At 40.5% G+C, this 24,245-nt stretch overlaps 1 protein-coding gene across 1 annotated transcript; it reads left to right on the forward strand.

Annotated features, from left to right (window-relative positions):
* Window positions 1-404: 404 nt before the first annotated feature.
* Window positions 405-22,707, forward strand: RRP15 (ribosomal RNA processing 15 homolog). The gene is made up of 5 exons (XM_062489307.1): window positions 405-477; window positions 3,803-4,077; window positions 5,957-6,054; window positions 6,894-7,095; window positions 22,132-22,707. The coding sequence occupies exons 1-5, from the start codon at window positions 405-407 to the stop codon at window positions 22,282-22,284; spliced, it is 801 nt and encodes a 266-aa protein (XP_062345291.1). The 3' UTR covers window positions 22,285-22,707.
* Window positions 22,708-24,245: the final 1,538 nt, after the last annotated feature.

Consider the following 24,245-nt stretch of genomic DNA (forward strand, 5'->3'; position numbering starts at 1 on the left):
CTCCCACAGCCGCCCCCCACGGTGGAAGGGAACCATCGGCCGGAGCTCTGCCGTGCTGGAGCGTTTCCCAGGGTACTTCCCGTGCTCCAGGGGAGCGCAGCTCTCCCGGCACAGGGAGCCCCGGGATCGGGGCCTGGGCGACCCCACAAGGGCGCCTCCAGAGACTGGGGCAGCCGAAGGCTCTGCCCAGGGCTGGCAGCGCGGCAGCAGTGCCCGTGGAGCAGCAGGGCCCGGGCCGCGCTGCTCGCCTTATCCGCGGGCTCACCCCAGCCCGCCCGGAGCCCCCGGCCCCGCCGCACCGCCCCGGAAGCGCCGCTCGCCCGCCCGGAACCTCTGGCGCCGGAACGCAGGTTGGCGGCGCTGGGGCCGGGCCGGAGCGCGGCACTGGGCGGACCTCGGGGAAGATGGCGGCGGCCGTGGCGGGCCCACGTGGGCGCGGGGCCGCGGACACGGACACGGATACGGATACGGATAGCGGTAACGGGAGCGGGAAAGGGGTGGGCTTCCCTCTTCTTCTGAAACATCGCCGGCCGCTGCTGTGGGTTGTTTGTGATCTTGGAGGCCTTTCCTTTCTGCCCCGTCCGAGCCCGCCGGTGGGTCTGTGGTCCTTCATTCCCTCCAGCTCGGGACCCTGGGCCGAGGGCCGGCGCCGGTCGGCGCCAGGAACGGGAGCTCAGGCCTCGGCCCGGCCACCTGCTGGGGCCGCTTCCCAGCGGCGTGTCCCGTGGGTGGCATTCCCGCGGTGCCCGGTGCTGTGGCTGCTCCTGCCCGCCCTGCGCTGACCCTTGGGCTTTTCCTTCTCAACCCGGCGAGTACCGACAGCAGCTCCTTAATTCCCTAGGCCCACCGAAACGGCTTCCGCTGCCTTCTTTCTTGGAAGAGGGGGAAACGACTGTGCAGAGCTGCATGAGTTCCGTGTGTGTGCGACATCGGGATCTGCTTCTCTCCGAAGGAAGCGCCCGGGACGCTCTCGTTCCAGTGATTTGCCCTTAACGCGCGGTTCTGCACTGGTTCTGCCCTCCTTGCGCGTTGTGAGCGTGTACCTAACTAGTTGTGATCGCTCCTTAATTCTATCCTGTAACTGGATTTCTTTTTCTCTTAGTTCTGGGAGGAGTCAGGCTTGTGGCCGTTCGGAGCTGTGGCTTGCATTGTTTCTGTTTGGTTTGAGAGTCAAAATTGAACCCAAGGGGAAGCCTTGTGTGGGAGCTTCTCTCAGAGCTCACTGATGAACGTTTGCTGCATTTTGGCTGTCTACGCCTTGATCACTGAGTGAAATTAAAAGAGTGAAGTACAGAGATGCGTATGTGTATTTCACAACACCCACACAGAGAAACAATTAGCACCTTTTATATTAAATCTGTGCCAGATACCAGTCTTTTCAATTCAGAATATGGCCCCAGGTCCTACTTCTGATTGAGTTAATCTGGTTTATTTTTTTTTTAAGTACCTCTTCTTTATCTGATGCTGTTGGCTGATACTCTGATGTATTAAAAAGTAAATTCTGGCTGGTAATGAAAACTTTGTTAATTTTCTGCAATTGTTGAAAGCAAAACGTTGTTGGTATTATTCTCCTGTTATATTGGTGGAAGATGTTATGTAAAGGAAATGATGCATGCTTTTGCAAATTTCCTTTTTTTATAAGTCTGGTTCGGTTTTTATGGCTAACCACATAGTTAGCCATAAGTTGGTCCTAAGCAGTGGCAGGGATTCAGGTTTGGACTATTGGTAGTTGTTAGCTTTTGTGTGTGTAAAAAAAGTCACCAGCAGGGGTTGATTGATTCCTTCTTTAAAAGCTAAATAGCAACATCCTAGCATGGACAAGGCCGAGGGGTGAAAACTTGGCGTTGCTTTATGTGTGAAATGTCATGCAGTGTTGCAGTTACTTCTTTGCAGGCAATGGTTTGGATTTATTTTTTATTTGAAACTCAGAATATGGATGTGAATATCTAGAAGGTTATTAAAGGATGCCTTTAAGTAGTTACTGAATGTGTTGAGAAAATTTGCCAGTTTTAAATTTCCACCTTACAGTAAGGACTGTTGGAAAACAACCCCACAATTTATTTTGAGGGCAGCATGACATACCACTGCCATGGTAGTAATAAAAGTCATACTGATAGAGATAATGACCAAGTATTCAGTAATTATTTCTCTTCCACATTTGTAACCATAGAATCTTACTTATTTCCATCAGGATAGCTAAATGCTCCCCAAGCCTCTAAACATGCCTGGGCAGTAGAGGTTTTGTTTTAAATTGGTAAATGCCACTGTTTTGCTGTTATGTTGCTTGTTAGATTTTTTTTTTCTGGTTTAAACAGGAACATGGAGAAGGCAGAATAATGAATTAGTTTGGCAAGAGAGTGTATGTTTATGTTTGCTTAGTAATTAAATAGACAGTTCATTAATGAGGGATATCATTAATAGCTGCCTTCATGGTTTTGTGGAGAACAGATCTTGTGAAGCACTCCTGGCTTAATTCTCTTAATGGTTTGGTTGATAAAGGCACTTCATGGGACATAGGAGTGCTTGCAAAGTAAAGCACTTGGCTCAGTAGTATTGTGATTTAAAATGTAAATCTTGTAATTTAAGGAGTTTGAGAGTGGTAGATGGATGAAAGTGAACCACGTGAGGAATCGGTCCCTTGTTTGTGGGAGTGGGTGGGATCAGAAACCAGCCTCCTTCTGTTCAACACTTGATTTTGCAGCCTTGAAAGTTGTATATAACATCATCAATTTAAAATTTAATGTGGCACAAATATTAGTGGAATAGTAGTTAATGGTGGCAGAACCTTGTGTATGCTCTGCTCTTGGTTATGAAGTGAAATAACCGAGCATATTTTAGCATACTCTAAACCTGCAACCCATTTCATTCTAGTTAATAACTTGCACTGTTACAGAGTTCTATTTTTGCAGTTTGACCCATTGAACAGAGTAATGAGGACTAATCCTTCATGTATTTGTTGTGCTGTCAGTTGGGCTGTTTTCAGCCGTCTTAATGTTGCTTAATTCCAAACTTTGATATTGTAACTTCAGTTCCTTCTTTTGTTTTGAAGGGCTCATAGGGGTAAGGAAACTTGACTTTGGGGTTTTTTTATTTGTGTAACTTGAGCAGTTACTTATCCCAGAAAAGCTCAGTGCCTCTGGTTTCTTTTGAGCTGTCTGACGACTGTCTTGATGCTGTATTTCACAAAGCAGTCTCCCCTGGGTCCCTTATGCTTAGGTAATTGTATTTTTGCTGGCGGTGTTGTCTCTGAGCAGGTTTTGCTGTCACGTAAGAAATGTCCCCAAGCTTCAGTTTAATTCCTGTGGCTGTTTGCACTCAAACACCAGATGTCACTGTTGCAGTTTCTCTGTGAGTGTGTACATATATATATATATATATATATATATATATATATATATACACACACACATATTTGTGTGGATAGGCATTTGTAGGTTACACTTTTTGAACTGGAAAATAGACAGGTTTTCCCCCCACAATTACCAGCCCTAAACATAAAAATATTCAAAAATGTAATAATAAATATCCAAGACTTCCTTTTCCCTTTTGCTCAGCCTCTTTCAATCACTTTAAATCATCACTGAGGTAAGCAAGCACTTGCACTGCATAGTTTCTAATAAATTCAGTATAATGCTGTGTGCCTGCTTGAGGAATTAATTGTAACAGCACATTTACAGTAATACCTTGCTCTGAAATTGGATAACATTTACATGTGGAGCAAATGGCATTAGTGAAGGATTCTTACTAGAAACAATTCCTGACACTTTGTTTCTTTTCTTACTTTTTTTTTTTTTATCCCTAGATTCTGAGTTGAGCTCGGGACTTCCAGAAGACAGCTACTCTTCAGGAGGTGAAGCCCTGGATGGTGATGATGAAGACGAAGCAGCAGCCTCTGGCAACGTGGCTGAAGAGGCAACAAGCTGCAAAGATGGCCCAAGTTCAGGATGGGCAGATGCCATGGCAAAAGTGCTCAACAAAAAGATTCCACAGAATAAGTCCACCATCTTGGCCAAGAATAAAAGCCTGGAGAAGGAGAGAGAGAAAAAAAAACAAGAAAGGCAAGAAAAGAAAATGAGGGTGAGAAAAAGATTCAGTATTCCATGTGCAGTGACTGTCAGATGGGCTACATGCCATATAGTCTCAGAGTACTGTCCCATATCTTTACTGAGGCTGTTTCAGTTTTGGAGTCTCTCCTTCACAATGATCTTGATTAGCTTATGTTTTTTTTACTTTCCAATCATGCTGTGTAAGATTTTTTCCCTTACTGCTTCTTCTGGGTCATCAGGCAGGCTGAACTTTGGCAGCAGGAGCATTCCAGTCTGTCAGTTTAAGGTGCTTTCTTTTTTGAGGGGGTGAAAGCAGCTGCTTTAAGCTTACTTTTCTAATTGGTGTTGTTAATTTGGGGTGAAATTCACTTTGTTGGCAAATTGAAATAGTTCTCTACCACAGAAAGTGAGAGGGAGAAAGAGAACTTCTTCCATTTAAACTGTGCTGTGCCTTCCAAAATCAAGGCATCTAGGTTGAGATTGCAGTAGTCGTTGATGTGGTTGTACATTTTGTTTGCTCCCCTCAATCATTTTCCTGATTGGAGTTTTCTATTGCCATGTCAGTGCCCTAAATTGCTTCTGGTTCTGAAACTAGTATGCAGAAAACAAAACCATGTTGGCAAGTAAGTCATTTGTTTGTGCCTTCAGTGGAACTTTTAATTCCAGGCTCTGATTGATTTACCTTCAGGCTAGAAATACCTTAATAGTTCTAATGTCTCATCCTTCCAGTTCTGTTTCAGTGGGATAACCAAGTTATTCACCTGACAGTTTGGGACATGCTGCAGTTGGGCCATGGCTTGCCTTTTAAGTACAGAGAGCTTCAGTACAGCATCTGCACAGTTAATGGTTGTCCTAAATACCTGCTCTCATCCAGCAAATACATAAGAGTACTGCAAAACAGAGATGGGCCACTGGTCCTCAAAGTGACTTGTTTGCTTTAGAAAAACTTGAAAGTAATTTGCCTTTCATTGATTTCTTGCTGATGAAAGGAGGGATAGTGCAGTTCTTTTGATCAAAGGCCAAAACATGGTCATAAACTCAGAAATTCATAGTAGTCTGCCTGAAATGATAAAGATAAGGACTCTGAAATTCCATTAAAGACTTGTTGCATGAAACAAATTTAATGGAACATCACCAGACCTAAAAGACTGTTAAATTGTTCAGAGGGGAAGAAAAAAATGTCACTACCTTACTCCTAAAGCAGAGGTCGTGGAATAAGTGGTCTCCTATTGCAGCAGGAACAAAGCTGGTGGTGTTGTGTCTGCTGGTAATGGAAAAGTGCATCAGTTTGGTTTTGAAACAGAGCCTCCAAAAAGAGACAAAACCTAATATTGTACACGTTAAAAAAAAAACAAAACTCAAAAAACCTAATATTGACTTGTCATCTGGTGGACACTTGGTGCTCTTCCTGTGTTAGAGTTCTGCCTGTTGCAGTCTTTGCTGAGTGTCACTTTGGTCATAAAGCCATACCGAGACCAATTCTGTACGGGGAAGTCAAATTCCCAAGGCTCAAAATGGGACATGTCTGTCTTGATGACCCAATATTTTATTATGTATAAATTTTTCTGTGAAAAATTGCTGTGAAAAAGAAAATCCCAGCTTGTGAAGTCTGGGATTCGAAGGCTGTCTTTGAATAGTTTCCTTGCTCAAGGCAGTCAGTGTGAAAGCATCTTTCTCCTAGGCTTTTGTTACTGGAAGCAGATGACATTCTGAGATTTTTGTGTGGCCCTTGTTGTGTCAGTGCAGGAGACTTGCTCAGACCTTTTGTCCAGCCCTATATTGGAGCTCCTTTTGCTTTCAACCAAACTGGACTTTGCAGATACCTTTTTTCCTCCTGCTACATACTCTGTCAGATCATGCTGCATTCCCAAATGTCCATGTTGTTTCACGTAACAATATTTATAACGCAGCTCGATAAAAAGCGGGAATGGGAAATGATGTGCCGAGTGAAGCCAGATGTTGTCAAAGACCGAGAGAAGGAAAGAAACCTTCAGAGAATTGCCACAAGGTAAAAGTTTTTCTGAATGTTTTCCTTAAATATATGTGTATCAAAAAGAGGAGGAAAAAGCCTGTGCAGGTAATCTGTTTCCAATCAGATTGAACTCTTAAGAAGTGACTAGCAGGAGCTGAGAGATTTATAGACAGGTCTGCATTGTACAGTATCAAGTTCAACAAGACATTTCAGAAGCTTTATGAAAGAGTAAAAATTTAGATGGGAATCTAATGTTTGCTTAACAGAAGTGCTTTGTTGGATCCCCTGATTTTGTTAATTTAATGCCTTAAAAATGCAGAACAATTGTTCTACTGTTCTGGTTTGTTTTTTTTATTCTCTGCAGAGGATTCATCAGATCCACGTCTATGAAGTTCAGCTGCCTGTTCACATTGTGGTAGTTTGGTGTCACTGAACTAGTTGAACATTTTGATGTGCTGCCTGTTAATGTCTCCTTACTCATTCCTCTGCCTTATCCCCCAGCTTCAGCTGCCGTTAAGAAACTTGCCTGAGTAATTTAATAAGTGATTTTAGGATGAATTACATGCTCCTAAGGATGAAACATGCTCAAGGATGAAACTGATCTCAGTGCCATGTTACCAGGCTTATTTCAGTCTGCATAGTTTGTAGATTCATTTGTTACTGGTTCCTGGCAGTAAATATGAAGGAGGAGTAAAAATTGAAAGTCTTATGTTTTAGTAAATGTTACTTCTTAACTGAATTGAGGTTCCAGGTAACCATTTTGGGGAGCTAGAAGCCATCCAGCATCTGCACTGATTAGCTTTAGTGGGGGGTTCATTTCTGTAAAAGGAACCTGAGTTTACAAATTGGCTTTGTTGTCTTTTTCCCTGTTCCAGAGGCGTTGTACAATTATTCAACGCTGTCAGGACGCACCAGAAGCAAATGGAGGAGCAGATGAAGAAAGTTGGGAACTCTGAGAGGAAGCGTGCTAAACTGATGTCTTCTGTTTCAAAGAGAGATTTCATTGATGTTTTAAGAAACATGGAGGGGGCTAAAGGAGGCAAGAATCCTGCTGGAAAGGCCACAAAAAGTAAACAGGTAAGCTTCACCTGTGAGAAGAAAAATGCTTACAAGGTACCTTCTCAATATAATGACTCTCTGTTAATATGCCTGCTGTTCATAAACCTGTGGCCCAAATGGCTGGGATGTTTTGACACTTCTGGAAGGGAACAAGTTGCTCTTAGCCTGTTTTCCCTGTCTTTTGACTATCAAAGTACAAAAAACACTGGAAGCTGTTCTGATAAGGCATTGTGCCTTTTACGCAAATAAGTTGGTTTAATTGTGTGTTTAAAAAAAGATTACAAAACACTGGATTTTATCTTGGATTTTGCACCAGGCATGAAAGAAACCACTAGATTATGGTGGGTTGTGACATTTGGAATTTGGCCAATAATAGTTAGCTCCTTGAAATTGTTTAAGACCTGAAGGCTGTTCATCTTACATGGTATATTAGACTGTACTACTTGTGTGTCCCCACAGTTTGGGCATGTCAAACTCGCTTCCTTTGGGTGATTGTGGTGTCTGAAACTGAAAGATTTGCCACACAAAATGAATACCACAACAGAAAGACAGAGACACATTAAACCTTATATGTAGGTTTTTCTTTCTCTGATTCTCTGTGCATTGGGCTGGTGTGGCTTCCTTCATCTTGTGATGTTTTGGAAAGAAATACATTCCACTTTTTCCAACTGTGTTTGAGACACAGTGTAGTTGGACTTGTCCAATTTCATCAGTTCTTTCAGCTCACCAAGTAGCTCAGGGTTGAAAGCAAGTTGCTCAGACACACTCTATCTCGTATTTCAGAAGCTGCACGTTTTTGAAGCGTATTTGTGTTCAGGTTTGAACTCTGTGCTTGGTGGTGGGTGGAATACTGCAGTTGGCCCAGACACACTGCAGTTAACTAAGTGCTTTTCTGTGCCAGGAAGAAATACTTTAATCAGTTGGGAGACAACAGTTTGTCATATGTTTTTTGTTTGTGTGCACTTGGGGAACATGCTGAAACGCTGCCTGGCATGGGCTGCTCATACAATTTTCATGCAAGTGCAATATTAAAGTATTTTTAAAATTCTTCAGATAATGAGAACAATTTAGCTTGGTGCTGACACTTTATTTTTCCTTAAATAATTCCAGCTTGCTTACTTGGGGGGGGGGGGGGGGGGGCATGTGTATGTGTGTGGTTCTCTTTTTTTGGTTTGTTTGTTTGTTTTTCCTCCCTTGCCATAGGAGAATATTGGAACAATGGCACTGCCAATTACTATTGTAGTCAGCATTGAATTAATAGCTGAGCAAGAACTAGGACTTTTGTTTTGTGTCACATTGTAGCAGGGCAGTTTTTTAATTACTAGATCTTAAAACACAGATTGCAAATGTTTCTATACTAAAAAAAAAAGTTTTGTTTTGGCAGTATCATTTAACGGCATGTTTCCATTCAAGACCTCTGGAGATGCTTTAGATGCTGGCTGGTTAGTGCTGGGTTTGAGTATTAATGTAGGTGCTGCTTTCACATTGTTTGTGCACAAAAGCTGGGGTGGGGATGGGGGTTTTTGGTTAGATTTTTCAATTGCATGTCTACCTAGACAGGCCACCCCCCTTCCTCTCTCCCTTGTTGCCTTTGCTTCAGTGACTCTCCATTCAATTTAATACTGAACCAAACTCTTCAATAACTCCTTTTCAAGCTGTTCCTAATCTGCCTTCTTTTCTCTTGAGAACATATCTTACTCATTTAGCAAGCTCCCTTCCTGGTAGTTGTTGAAGCTTGAGGTTGAGGCCAAAATCTGCTCTTCATTCTCCTTCTCAGAATTACACAGATACTTAGCCACTGAACAGTTCTGCTGGCCTCCACTGTCATATCTCTGCTTCTTGGTCTTTGAGGGTGTTTCAGAGGGTAGGAAGCCTGGATGAGGCTTTTCAGTAATAAATTCCTTGCAGCAGTATTTCAACAGATTGTTTGTGCCATCTGAAAGCTTTTGTTTGTTTGTTTTGTGGGTTTGTTTGGTTTCTTTTTAGCAGCCGAGAGTATAGAGTGTATTCATTAAAAAAAAAAATAGAAACTGGGGAGGGGGAGATACATTTATTTATCTCAGCAAAAACAATGGAAGAGATGCCAATCCCAAAATCCAGGCACTCTGCCATCAATTAAAAGGCAGTCCAGAACAATAAAAACATTACCCCACCCACATAAAACAAGCAGTCAGCAGGAAAAATAGCAGAAAAAAGTTTTACCAGTGAAAGCAAACCTTTTTTTGACTCAAACCTCGTGCTATGCCATGAGACTTGACTGTATTTTGAGAATGGGCAAAAGCATTTTCTTGCTCTGCAGGAGTTTTTGAATGTGAAATTTGCTTTGTATTTTTGAAAGTTTGGCAATTTCCAATTTCTTTCAAGTGTCAGGCGTTGTTGAAGCAACTCCTTATAATGCTCTGTTGATTAACTATTTAGCCAAGTATATTTAGGTGTGAAAAAGGAAATTAAATGCTCTGTAAAGGCCCATCTGCAGCAGTATGATTTCAAAGTAGCATGACCACTTTTAAAATTCTGTTCTCTATTTCCATCAGCTTTATGTGTTCCTGGGAAGGACAGGTAATCTGTGCTCCACCTCCATTGTTTTTAGTCTTGTTTACTTTTAGCTATTGGCCTAAATGTTACTTGGCATATACCTACCAACATAACTATGAAGGAAAGACTGTAAGGCTGTGTAATATTTCATGTGCCCTTCTTGTGAAACTGAAGCCCTTCTTGGAGTTCTGTGTGCCCAGCTGGGAGTAATTACTTTTCTGAGCTGGAGCCAAAAGCTTTGCCTTTCATATCATTTGCTGTTTATCAAGGTATTTCTTAATCCTTGCTGAGCCAGCTGACTTGTGTAATATTTTTTCCTGTTTTTTTCCAAGTTACTGTGCATGATGCTTGCCTCTGGGTAAGGTCATCTAATTTCTTTCCCCTCACCACCTTGTCTGAAGCTTTGCAATGTGGGGGAAAAAGTAATTAAAACAAACAAACAAAAAAATTCCGCTTGTTTGTGTTCAGATGGGCTTTAAGTTTTGGGGTGGGTTTTTCTAGGAATCTTGCTCACAGATATGAGAGCATTCAATTTTGTTCAACACAGTCCTTACACACCAGCTTCTCATTTCAGGATGTGTTGGTCATATCTTCCTGTAAGACACTACAAGAAACATTATTAATCTATAGGTTTAGAGAAGGTCTGTATCAGAAATGCTGTTTTTTCAGGCCTGGAGGCTGAAGACATTTTTATGTCTGTAGAATGAATGAATACAAAAGTAGGTAGTGGAAGTAAAGGATTCCTTATAGGAACCTTTTGTTTTCTTTAGGTCCTTAATAAATTTAAGGGTGTTGTGAGGAAGTATGTTTGCTTCCAGGGTTGAGTGAAGTTTCTGTTCTCCTAGAGTTGCACAGAAATGTTGGCTAACGTAGTGAACTGCATGAGGTCTTGAAATCTTAATTGTAAGAAAACAAGGGAATTCAGAGGAAATTCAGTTATTCTCCTTGCTTGCTGTGTGTCAGTGACAATTTCATCTTGACTTTTCTCTTGTCATTTGTGCTGCTTCCTGTAAAGCATTTTACTGTGTGGTGAAACATTTTTTAGTGACACATAAACAACTGGCATGAAAGTTACAGGTACTCTTTATGACAAGCATAACCTGCACTTAAGAACCTTTCTTTTTAATTAGGACTTTGTAGCGTGATTTTGCCTCACCTTGTAAGCTTTTTTACACCAGATCTGTTGTAGAGCATTTCAATGCTGACAGTAAGAGCAGGATTTCCAGGTCTACTTCAGTACCCGTGAACCGAATTCTGCAAGGTAATCTTTCTGTAGGCTAGGCTGACTACATGACCTGGAGGTACAATTTGCTTCCTGTGTTGTGATGGCATCTGCAAAAAATTGGTGTGTTGGTCTCAAAATAGTACCTATTGTAACATAATTTATTGATGGGAAGAAAGATGAGTGGAGAAGAATACAAGTGCTATTTCATATCAGATATTGCTTATATGGGACAAAAAGTCCTTTTCCAGAAAAGTTCCTTCTACCTCAAGCATATTTTATAAATGCTCCAAGTATCTGGTAAGTAATTTGTAAGGACAGAAGACAGTGATTAGAGTCAGGCTTACTACAGGTTTTTCTTCTGTTCGTAAGACATTTTAAGCAATAGTTTGAAGATTGTTCCAGGGCAGGAGGAATACTATGCTTCCAACTTTGACTGATGTTCTTGCTGGGGTACAAGACATGGCATGGGGGCTTTCAGTTTTTTAAGCTAAATAGGGGTATAAATTGTGCTTTCCAGCTTAAAAGTCACATCAGTTTAAAAATTGAGAGTGACTGCTTTCTTCTCCTTGCAGTTTCTTGAGTACTGGCCATCAGCATGGTCTGTTTCTTTCCACTGCTTCCACAGTGTGGAAATGGGGAGGGTGAAAAATTGTTTTCATTCATATACGTCTTTGGAGTGACAATAGCCTGAACAGTTGCTTCAGCCTGTGTTAGGAAATTGTTTCTGAAGTGTGGATGAAGGCAGAGGTGACTTCTGGAAATTTGGTAAGGTGTATCAACACCTCTTTTAATCTTATCAGGAAGCTTCCTTAGGTGATAATGGCATTGCAGACTAGCAGAAGTTTTTTACTACAGCTGTTGTGCACTGGTTTTACAGACCTAATTGAAGGAGTAACCAGGCATACATGTATTCCAGCACATTTGAGGGGGCAGCCAAGTATTAATTTAGTTCAGCTGTAGCCAGAGTAGATGTATTCTCCTAGTTTTAATAAATGCCTTCCCATCATATCCACAAAAACTTTTAATTTGGACTCCTTTGGATCCTGCATTTGTATCTGTTTTTCCCAATTCTCCTGAAGGTCACCCCATATATGTAAGGAGCTGATGCTTTTAATGAAGTTTTTTGGTTTTGTACCAGACAGTTGCTGACAAGTAATTGTATGCTGTATTCTGAGGAATATCCTTAGGGATAAATGCAGTGCAGCCTGTCACCAGTTTGCTATATCCTATATTCCTTATGTTCTTTAAGGTAGAGTGTTATTGTATGTATTAGAGGTTGTTTGGTGGTGACATTTTTACATTAAATCTGTTCAGAAGTTGTATTTACTTACAGAGTACAGGTCATCAACAGGATTAGGTTTTTAAGATGTGCAAGCCCAGTTCTCTGATTGTTGTCATAGCAGGTAATGCACATCTGTGTTAACATGGGAATATAGGGCTTTGTCAATATTTAAATGTCAATTTAAACTTGTCAGTGTTTCAATATTTAAATTTGATTGATTAGATGGCAAGAACTGTAAATTCAACTCCACATAAGACAATTAAGGGTCATGTGAAGGGAAATATTTTACTAGGTTTACCCTTTTTCCTGTGGTTTTATACTCAGATATCCCTTTCTGTCCTCTTTTTAGATATTTGATCAGAAATCAGGAAGGGAAGATCATATGTCATCATGAGTCACTCACAGTTCAGCTGAATGCTGCCTGCTAAGATGCAAATAGTGTGTGATCAATGAGGACAGATATCTTAAGAGAATTTGGATGTTAAATGCCTATTGGATCTACTGAGGTGGTGACCTGAGGTTTGGGGAGGGCTGTCTTCCAGATGTTTATAGCTTGTCCAAATCCAGGCAAATGTTCATGCAGATAGCAAAAGATATGTAGCCAGCACCAAAACACATCCTTAACTGATTTTTAAGTTTACAAAGAATGAATGATGCAAGGTTTTAATGTGTCCTGTAGAAAATGTCTCTTTCTTCCTTCTCTTAGTGTTGAAGACAAAATATTTTAAGTTTGTCTTTCTGTGTAAAGGAATGAAGTGGTTGTATTTGAAACATTGCAAAATCCTTCAGCATGAAGCAGTTGAAGTTTGGCAAATTTTTAAGTGAATATAAACAGGGACTTGTGATTGAAATGTCAGGCAATGCTGAGACAGCTCCATCTGTCACATTTGAGAGTAACTTGCCTTGGTATTTGTTTATTAGTGCACAGGATACAATGATGGTGTTCTGTTTTCCCAGATGATGTTGCAAGGCTTTTTTTTTCAGTAAAACTTTATCTAAAACAACCACATTTAAAAAACTTGTGGCATACATCTTCTTTTGATCCTCTTGTGAGTATACAAAGCACAAAGAGTCAAATCCTATTAGACTTTTATCTGGTAAATCAAGTTGGAAGCCTTATAAAAGCAGCTCTCCACTTTTGACTTTGTTCATAACTCTTATAGGCAGGGCAATGTACTTAGAGAAAAATACATCTAAACATTTCATAAAAGTTTTATAGAAAAATGTTCTCTGGAAGTAAGAAGGTTTGGGTGGAGCTTGTCTATCTGAATAAGTTTGTTTCCCCCATTTGAGCATTTGCTATTGGAAATTATCATGAAAAGTGATTACTTTGAAGTTTTATTAAGGTATAAAGTGCTGTGATTTTCAGAGTGTGTGTGTTATAAATGACCTCTGTGGGTACCTACTCATCTGTTTATCTTGGTAGATAGACTTAAGGAGTGGTGGGTCAAACTGCTTCCAGCTTGCAATGGTTAGAGGGTTGCTGAGTTCAGTACATTTTTTTCAGTACTCTGGGAAATCCTGGCCAGTTTTTGATGAGTGTTTCTGAAATTTACTGAAAGATTAGAAAATGTACTTTTTTAAACCTGGTAGTATTACAAATTACACTAAAACTGCCTCTTGGAAAGGTCTAACCTATTTTTGGTTTGCTGCTGAACTTTGCACAGTGTTGTGCAGGTGGTCTGTGTCATTTCTTCTCCACCTGCAGCTGTTGGGAAAACTCATACAGAAACATAGAAGGAGATGGAATGGTCAGAAATGCAGAGAAAGGGTAGCCAGATGTTTAAGATAAGGGATTGGGATCTTGGGCAGTTTACATCTTCCTTCATCAAATTTAAACTGCTTTTAGAAAGCAGCCTGGGAGTCTTGAGGGGCATGATCTGTTCCTTAATGAGCTTGCCACAGCATGAGGGGAAATTACAGGGATCTAAAATCAGAGAAATTTGGATTTGGAGACCTCTAGGATATGTTGCAAAAGCCATTGAAGTAAAACCAAGGGCAGTGACTGTAGGGAAGTGAAATCAGACAAGCTGCTTAGCAGACATGAAAACATCATTATTTCATATTTAGTAATAAAATTGCACAAAGGTTAGTTCCTTGTAGGCTCTGTTTTGGTGGTGTTTTTTCTTTCCCTCACCCTTCTACCTCAAAGTTTTTTGGATCCTCCTTCTGGGATTCAAAAGTAGAAATCCTGAGTCAGGAAGTGGAGGTTTTTTACTTGCCCCACTTCTTTCTCATCAGCTGTTCTGTGAGAGGCTTTCTTAAGTGCTGGAAGAGATGGGCATGGTTATTACTGTAGCCTCTATTGTTTGAGACAACCTTTTGGGACTCACTCCATTATGCCTCTTCCTGGATCATAATGAAAAATGATGGATGATAGCATCATTTATTGGAAATAATTTGCGTGATATTCATATTATCCAAAATTTTTCAAGCTGCTAATTTATTGTAAAAAAAAAACCAAACAAACAAAAAAAAAAAGGAGAAAAAACCAACCCAACAGAAATAGTTCAAACAGCTGCAGGTCTGCCTGTTTCCTTACTGGGCCAACAGGCAAGCTTTTATAACAACTTGCAGAAAATTTTAGGTACCCGGCTGAGATAGCACATAAGTGTCTTTCAGAAATGGGTGGCATTTGAGAAAAATCTGTTCTGACTGGAAAATGTTTTTCTAAAGTAGGCTGTTGAAAGACATGAGGATGTGACTCTGAGGGACGGCACAGTGGAGGCCTTAATCTTAACTGCATGCATTTATACTAGGCACTCTTGCTGTATCTGTGTATTTTCCAGGTACAGCTTGGTGGTTTAGGAACTGTGCAGCTTGTAACAAAGATGTTTTGGATCTGAGGTGATGTTTAGTTTCGTCTTTGAACACTATGATGTCCTCATTACTGTGGGAAACACACAATAGGAAATGAAGGACCAGCTGATGGAGGGTGTTTTTATTACTTTTGAGAAGTTGTGTGGCATTTATTTCAGGGTTGAAATGCTGCTCATCTAGAAAAGTTCTTTATTCATTCATTTTGATTCCCATCCAAAGAGAAGAATCCTCAGTTCATCATCTTCCTTTTAGTTATAATGATGGAAACAAGTGGGGAATTGTCCATATTAGATTGTTCTTTGTAATTAACCAGAATGCTTTTAATACAGAATGAACAATATTTTGCTCTGAAGCTCATGACTAGCTAGCAAAAGTTTGTTTTTTCTCATGGACAGCACTGTCTTTTCCAAGTCAGAACAGTGATTCAACTAGTTTGGTCACCATAACTGGCCATACAGATTCTTGTCTGATAAGCAGTGAAGGTGTAACAGATTGCTTTAAGTACAAAGGTCTTGATCATGTTTTGTTTTCAACCACAGCACTCAGGAAGTCTTTGTATCAAGTATTACTTGGCGCTGATGCTGTGTGGTGCCAAGTACATGAAGCAGGAAAGCTGTGTGGAGATCTACAGGTGAATAAAGGGTAGGAATAACAGGTGAGTACAGGCATAGATAGGAATGGCCAGTCTGGTAGGCAGGAATTTCACTGTCAGTAGTATGACTGCTGATAAACAGGCATTCAGATGTGAAGGTATACACGTATAGAGGAGGGTGATGAAAAGTTTTGTTCCTAGAGGACACAAAAAGTAACAGGACTGAAAATTCGTATCAATGGCACATAGAATGAATCTGTAAACTTTCTGCTCTGATGTGTTGCATGAGAATCTCATACAGGAAATGTATAAATCCGTTCCTGTCTTTCCAGATAGTTTTTCTGTAATAACTTGCAGTCTACTCTGAACTAATCTTTGCTTGGTACCTACTTAAAAATGCTTACTGGTGGACCTTTTCTTTCTTTATGTTAGTGGAGTGTTTTCGCCTGGCAGTTGGGAAGGTTGTCATTACTTCATATTTGCACCATTGTAATTTTGCCTTGCATTTTAAAGAATTACAAATTTAAAGAGTTACAATTAATGGAGTGTATTCAACAAGGGGAACTGCTGGTATGGGTATAGGTAACAGTTCATGCCTGTGTTGTAACTACAGGATTGTTTTATTGGGTGAGTCTTGTATTCAGGTGAGTTTTATTATCTGTGAGCAGCTCCTGGTGTAGCATGCCCATGCTATTCATCATGCACATTAAAACATGGGAAGGGAGTCTTGATGCCAGTATGGCCAAACACGTCTTGCAGCAACATGTGGTGGAATTCTTGTGCAGCACAGGGGTTTCTGAGATGGCTGCTATCAATAGCTGGAGTACAGCACAGGCTGAGGAGTTCCAGAGCGTCCTGTGTGCAGAAGGGCCCTGTGTTAAGCTTGAATTCTTAAAATATTTTTGCTTTTCCTGACAGAAATAATAATTTATGAGGTTTCTGGTGAACCAAGCCTGAGGAAATCTGTTCTCTCATAAGAATTTTCCTAAGATTCTGCTTTGCAACTGAGCATTTAATAATGACACTTATGAGTTTTCTTCTTTGCTTAGGCCTGGATTAATGTTTGTTTTAGAAATTCTGTAATTGAGTTCTGACCCCTCTAAAGCTGGGCCGTGTTTAGGCCTCTGTGTGCCAACCCAAAGCATTCCTTCTCATTCACACATCCACAGTTGTAGTAAACCCTAGAGGAGAATGTGAGGATGGGGAGATTCCTTGTACAGGTTGTTAATCTCTGGGTGGTCTTCTGGCTGTGCTCAAAAGGAAAATCACTATTTATTGTGCTTGTAGTAATAATTCCAGTCTGATACTTTCAGAGAAGTTTGAACAGGAACAGCAGGTCTCAAAACACACTGTAAAAAAAATTCGTTCTTAGATTTATTTACTAGAATTGCCAGGGCAGATTCTGGTGTGTATGAGAGAGCTTATGATCTGAGTAAATCCCCTGTGCCACTGTTGATACCCGCAGTGTGGTGTCACTTCAAGTAAACAAGGGCAGTTTAGTTCAGTTGCTCTAATTTCTCATTCAGACAGAGAATGCAAATGGGTATTGAATAACTCTCACCCTAAGGAATAAATGACTGTGCAGAATTATACTGCAGCAGAATAGATTTCTGTTGTGCAGCTCACACTTTCTGCAAGCTGGAAAATGCTTCCCAGAGTGAGTTGCTGTGAGAATTCAGCTCAGAATTTCAAGATAATAGTGGTGCAGGTTGTATTCTCAGTTTGCAGTTTTGTGGGGTTTTGGCTGTTTGGGATCAGGCTAATGTAGGAGCCTTTCTTAGAGTTAAGATCTTGCTGCAATTCAAATTGGATAAAGTTGCAGGCAGTTCTAATGATCAAACCCAAGTTTGTTAAAAATCACTACATTTTGTTTTCTGCTTCTATTTCTGCTTTAGATACTTTGGCTGCAGTTTTTTTCAATTCTTCTCAGCCTGAGGGAAATTTATTTTCTTATCCTGTGAGCTTGCATATTGCTGAAAATAAATTTAGGAGAAATTATTATGCTGGTGTTCTTATTTTTTCTCATTCCCTCCCCCTCTTCTGCCAAGTGGAAGTAGTTGTTGCTGTTTCTGTTGCTGTTGTTGTTGTTGTTGTACACAGCTCATTGTATGCCTGTGCTGTTTGTTTGTGGTTTTTGGAGCTCAGTTTACATGGACTTGCTTGGGGATGAGAACCAGAATAGAAGCAGTCATTCAGAGCAAGATGCAGGCTGACAGGGAAGGTAATTGTCAAATGTATGTGAGAATGTGTTCTGGCAGTCACGCTTTTTAACTTCTTCGTCATGACAAAAAGCTTTGCTGTGTCTCAAGGTCTTAAATGTTTGTATTGAGCAAAACAGAGGAACCTGGGGAGACAGTTCAGATTAATTAGACACATTAGAATTGTTTTCTCAGTGCTTAAAGTTGTTGCTTGAGAGATATTTATGTTTGAAATTCCTCCCCTGACAGGTACAAATAAACATTTATTGTAGGTGATGGTAAAGAGAGATGCCCCTGCAAGCTCTGGCATTTCATCTTATACACAGCAAAGGCGTGGGGGTCCAGTGAGCTGGTTGTAATCCCTAGGTCTGAAAACTGTTCCTTTGTTAAAACTGTGGAGTTCCTGTCTTCTGCACACAGCTCTTGGGGAATCTCCACGGTGCTGCAGGCGTGCTGGCTGCTTTGCAGATGCACAAGCTGGAGTGTACTCAAGCTGGTGGACAGTGGAGTAAAATGCTATCTTTTGTCTAATCTCAAGGCATATCTTTTAATGCTATTACTTACCAATAAGCACTATGGACTTTAGTCTGCTTGAGCATAAGGTTCTGAAAAGCTCCAGCAGCATAAGGTTCTGAAGCTCCCCACTTCAGAATGGGCAGAGAGCATTGATCCACTGACCCCAGTGTCAGTGCTGTCTGCCACAGCTCCAGTGTTGAGTTTGGTAGGTCTCAGATGAAGATACTTTCTTGTCATTTACTGAGAGCAAATTTTGTAGCTCCAGTTTTTTGTGGTGGTAAAGAAGGGAACAAGACCAGGGAGATTTCCAACTTGATCATATAGCTGCTGCTGCTTGATCATATATGCTGCTACCATGAGGCTTTCATAGACCAATCCCTTTAAAAGCATCCAGGAGGAAGTTCCAGCCTGAATGCTGCAAGGGTCAGCTGCTCTTCTGTGTGACAGAACTAAGCTTTGTTGGAGCTTAGTTTGGGGCTTTGTTTGGTGGTTTTATTAGGACTTGGCCAAGAATTTCAGTTCATCTTGTCCTGGTGCAGATTTTAGAGTATGTCTTCAAAGCAGAATTAGCTCAGGAAGTATGTCCCCACTACAGAGCCCTACTTCAGTGAATCTTTAGCTAATGCTGTGATGGCCTAGCAAGTAGGCAAGGTTTTTCTGAAAAGTTTGGGGTTTTTTTGGTGTTTTTTGTTTGTTTGTTTGTTGGTTTGATTTGGTTTTGTTTTTTTTTTTTTTTTTTTTTAATTTATATGAACTCTTCAACTGGACTATGAGTCCAGTGAGTCCATCAGGGCAAGTACCAGCACTATAGTAACCACACTGCTTGCTTTGGTCTGCCTCATTTCAGCTCATGATAACAAGTTCACCACCAGCAATTAGTAAAACACCAGTGACTCTTGAGGTATTTTAGTAATTGCTGCCTCTCAGACCCTTTGAAATAGGTTGTCACACCCTTCTGGCAAAGAAAACCCAATTCCAATGTATAAAAGAGAAAAGGAAAAAAAAGCAACATGAGAATTTTTCACTCCTTGCTTTACTGAAGGATTCACATTATGTAGCATTATACTGTTGTTTATATAGACTGCTTTGTTTTCATTTGGGGATGTTCAAAGGGGACTTCAGGGTTGTAGTGAGATGTGCATGAACAGCTGACTGGGAGTTCAAAAGCATTTGTGTAGATTGAAAGCTGGTTTATTTTCCACGTGCCAAGAATCAGTTTTGTTTTATTTAGATGAAAATAGATTATGGCATTGAAAACCCAACTGTATTAACATTCTTACATAAAGCAAGTTGGGAAGTGATGTTGCAGTTCAACTAATTGTTAATTATACAAATACTCTTGCTGCATATTTTCTTAAGACTTTGGGAATGTTTTGTGATGCAGAGTTTTTGTGATGGAGTTTTTATTCTGAGGGGAAAATAGGGTAGTAAATGAGTTAGGAATGAAGATACTAAACAAGACGTTTTCTTCACTTGGAAGCGTGCTTAAAATTGATTAAATATTTGTTTTCAAGCATTTAATCTTCATCTTTGAGGCATGAACATGCTACCTCTGTCTTTCTCCTTTGGGCTTGTTGTAAAACTCTATTCAGGCCTTTGTGGTGCCTTACATAATGGGTAATGCTATGGAGAATCAGCATCCCTCTTTTGTTAAAGTCCTGCTTTTGTCCTGTTGTTCACTTGACATAGCCAGAAAGAAGGGCTAATGGTTGCTGAATAGTAGCTGGTGATGAATTTGAGGACTGAGCTTTTCAAACCCTGAGTCTGCAACTATCATTGCTGATAATAATCTACTCCTCCTGTGCTGTTTAAAAACCAAAACAAAATAAGAAAAAAACCTGTTCTGCACATCTGGGAAAAAAAGGGAGTTCTGTTGAGTTTATTCTTGAAATTGTTTTGTAAAATATATGGGATTTAAGTATTTCAGATTTAAGTTTTGGGTTCCCATTTAAGTGTTTCAGATTCAGCTCTCTTAAATTTCACTGTTCAAATAGTGATTTATCAAAGATCTGGGATTAACAAAGAAAGAACTTGGAGATTTTTGTGGGTTTTTTTAAACTATTCTCTACTCTGCAAAGGCAAAGATGTACAACTGCAATACCATTAAAAAGGAGAAAACAGCATTTACCCTCTCCTTGCAACCTGGAACAGACTACCTGTGTTTGCACTGTTGTAATAGTACAGATGATTCCCATGTGAATATTTTAATGTCTGCCTAGGGACCTACCTTATCTGTAGCTCTTTAATTCCAGGTGATCGATTGCCCCTGCCTGAGATGATTTTAGGTTTACTGGGTGTAGCACTTGAAACAGGTTGCTATAAGAACAGAAAGTGGTTAGGAGACACTCCCCTTGGGAAGAGGGAGTTGTTGGATGGGAGTAGCCATTAATGAGAGCATCTATGAAGGCATAAAAGCAAACCCTAAACCGAAACCTGGTGCAAATATCTTGAGGAACAGCTGTAGGATTTCTCTTGTTTTGAGCTGGGCCCTGGGAAATTCCTTTTGGGAAGGAAAGTGTTAAGACTTGTTGTCCTATTTTTGTGAGGGTGGTGTTTCATAAAGAACTGCAGAAGTCACATGGAGCATTTCTGCTTTGATTACCTATTAAAAACATATACCTTGTTTGGGAGACTTTTTGCACTCAGATAACTTCTGATGGTGTGATAAGACGTGTTTTATTTACAGTAACAGACCCACATTCTTCATTTCTCTTTTCTCCTGCAATCAAATTCCATATGCTGTTCTATCCCAAAGATTGATTCCCACAGGCTTCAGCTTAAATAAGCAGTGGTATCACATTCCTAGATGCATGACAGAGAAGAGGCATAGACAGATGTCTATGGTGATCATACATTTACTGCAGGTTTTGCATGCAGTAGGCAGATCTTGTCCGCAGAGGATGCTGAGGTCCCTTCTTTGGAGTAGTGTGGAGTGAGGAAAGCTTACCTGGGGTTCCAGTGTTAACTTTATTTTCAAAGACTCTGCAGAACTAAAGGAGTGTCCTAATTCCACTTCGGGAGGACAGTTTTTTGCTTGTCTGCTGGACACCGAGCCGTGTCGTTCCTCGGAAATGTTTTGCTGCTAAGGCACAAACACATAAAGAAATCCTTCCCCAGTCCGTGGAGCAGCTTTCGGTGTTTTCTTGCACAGCTCGCAGCTGTTGTTCAGAAGTGTAGCCGCAGGATGGGGCTGTTGCACTGCCCACCCGGGATCTGTCCCTCTTTCCCTGCTAACCTGGAGCTGCGCTCCCGCCCTTCGCTTTGTTATTCCATGGAGTGTGCCTCGACTTTATCTGCTTCCAAGAGGTAGGGAATTTAGAGTAAGGTGTTGTTGGCTTGCTAAGAGTAGATCAACTTTGTTTCTTTTAGAGACAGCTTTGTACCATGTGGCAAGCACAGGTAGTGAGGTAATAATGTACATAAAGGTGATTTGGTTCATGTTATCACTGAATATGTTAAATATTAAATTGGGGGGGGGGGTTTAAGCTTTTATTAAATCCATATTTGTGTTTTAGAAATGTGCCAAGAAGTGTTCTAATGAAGCAGCACCTGGGGGTTAATAAATGATATCATGAATCCATTCTGATTGCCAAGAAAGATTTTAATAAAAGAAGCTATGCCCAGGGTTGGCTGTTTCATCCATGAGGAATAATTGTTTTGTTTCCATACTTCTTTTATTGGTTGGTTAAAATAAGTTTGCATTTTAGCATCAAGTCATTTTTGGTTGTTCTGGGTGTTTCTGTACCATTTGCACAAAGAGCAAATGCCCTCAGTCTCCTGATTGTAGGAGGTGTTATTTTGATTGCATGGAGACCTTGTATCTTTTACTGCCTTCCACATTTATCTTGTTCCTCTGTTCTTTCTTCTCTTCCCCTCAAACATTCAGGGTGAAGTGAAGTCTGAAGAGGGGCCAGAATGGAATATACTGCGTGATGACTTCATGATGGGAGCATCTATGAAGGACTGGGACAAGGAAAGCGATGGAGAGGGCAACACTGAAGAAGGAGGTGGTCTGAAACAAGAAGATGACAGTGACTGAATGAAACTAAAACCCATTCAAGATAATGTTTTATCTTCTTAAGTTTCCTTGGATAAAAAGTCAGCATTCTGTGAATGTACAACACGTGGAGGAGAATTCTTTTAAAAGAAAAAAAGAGACTTGCACAACCTTGGAGTGTTTTCTCCTCCATGTCAAACTTTTATTTAATATAGCTCCATTTGCTATACTGAAATCCTGAAATATTTTCCAAAACAAGTATAATTTTCAACATATTTCCAAAACATTTTGTACAGTCAAAATAGTGGCACTTGCCCAATGAAAGACAGATTTTGCCAAGGTCATTAAAAGTTTATACATTAGTCATGGCAATTGATGTATTAATGTGCCTGCATTTCCAAATCACTGCTGCACTTTGGAAAGTTGTTGCAATTTGCAATAGAAATGGCTTACAATAAACACAGAAATGCCATCACCTTGTAAAGTTATCGGACTCCTATAGAGTCTTTACTGCTTTGGCCAGAAAAGGTTCTGTAGATAATAAAAGAAAGTAACCATTAATGTGATAGTTCTGGTCTTGGAGCATTAGTTTGATTGGAGACAACTCTGGAAACAGAATTGTAAAGAGAGAGAGACTTGACCCTACTGATAGGGTTTAGTGTTTATATGTGTGTGTATATATATATGCATACATATATGGCTTTTCCATGGCAAGTCTGAGACTGCATAAGCTAAGAGTCTGTTAGGAGAGCAAAGGACAGTCACTGCCATTGGTTTCACTGGGGAGGGGAGCTTTTCTAGCAATACCACAGAAAATTGTGTTCAGGCTTGTTTCATTTGCAGTTGTGGTGTTCTGGCCTTTTTCAGTGAGGAGCTGGAGCTCTGAGATTCATCCCGTGGGGTTTAACCAGCTCCAGTGCTAATTCCTCAGGTCTGCAAAGGGTCAAACCAGACCCCTTTGTCTTAGGTGTGGGCCATGACAGTAACAAATTTGGAAGTCATCTCAGGGTAACACAATTGCCTTTGTTTAAGCTACAGCAGTTTCTCCTCAGTAGTTTGCAAAGGTGCAGAAGCTAACACATAAGAATATATCTTATGTAAGCACATGCATACAGAAGGAATGGTGTGGTGATAAGGGTCTTCTAAATGAGAGGCTGGGGTTGAATTCTGCTGCCTTTGCTGTTCCAGACTGACTGTCTGATGCTGTGTCATTTGTTTAACTTTGCTATCACATTTCCCCATTTGCTATGTGAAGAAAAAGCCTTGAGGCCTATTAATTGATAGTTAAAATACATGGTACTGTTCTGTCCATTTCTGCAGATGCCTTCCAGACAAACCTTTCTTTGTACCTGCTTATAGGCAAGATATGATTAGGAGCAACTTTGAAATTTTCAGTCCTCAGCATGGAAATGTGCAGTAGGGTTTAGATTTTCCTAACAAAGGCATTGTTTGAACTTATTGTGTACTTCAGGATAAAAAATACAGGTACAAAATGGCAGAGAAGCCCATCCCAACAACTGGCAATCATTGTCCTATCCCTAGCCTATTCATCTGGTATATATTGTAGCATAATTCTTCCAGGAGAATTCAAAGCTAACAGTAGAAATGTTTAGATTTTCAAGCTGTTTTGAGTGTTAAACATATTAGATATCTGAGGAGACATTAGTTTGTGGCCTGATATTTATTATCACAAATGAAGGCTTACACCCAAAATACCAAGTGGCAAAACCACAGAAGTTTTACATATGGTTATCCCAGCTTCTGAAAGATCAGGATCTGTACAGCTGTGCAGTGAGAGTCACCATCTCTTCAGTGCAGTGCAAGAAATTGCTGCAATGGGATTTGAAGCATGCATGTGCTTCATGAAGCAGCACAACATTCTAACCTGACACTGCTTTCTCTCTACAGAGTTCAGCTGCTTTCTGTGGAAAAATTACATCAGCACCCTTAAATCTACAGTGTTCTCTGGTTTCATATCAGCAGGTTTCTTTTCATAATCAAAC

Source organism: Cinclus cinclus, chromosome 3 (genome assembly GCF_963662255.1).
Source record: "Cinclus cinclus chromosome 3, bCinCin1.1, whole genome shotgun sequence".
In the NCBI taxonomy this organism is placed as follows: Eukaryota; Metazoa; Chordata; class Aves; order Passeriformes; family Cinclidae; genus Cinclus; species Cinclus cinclus.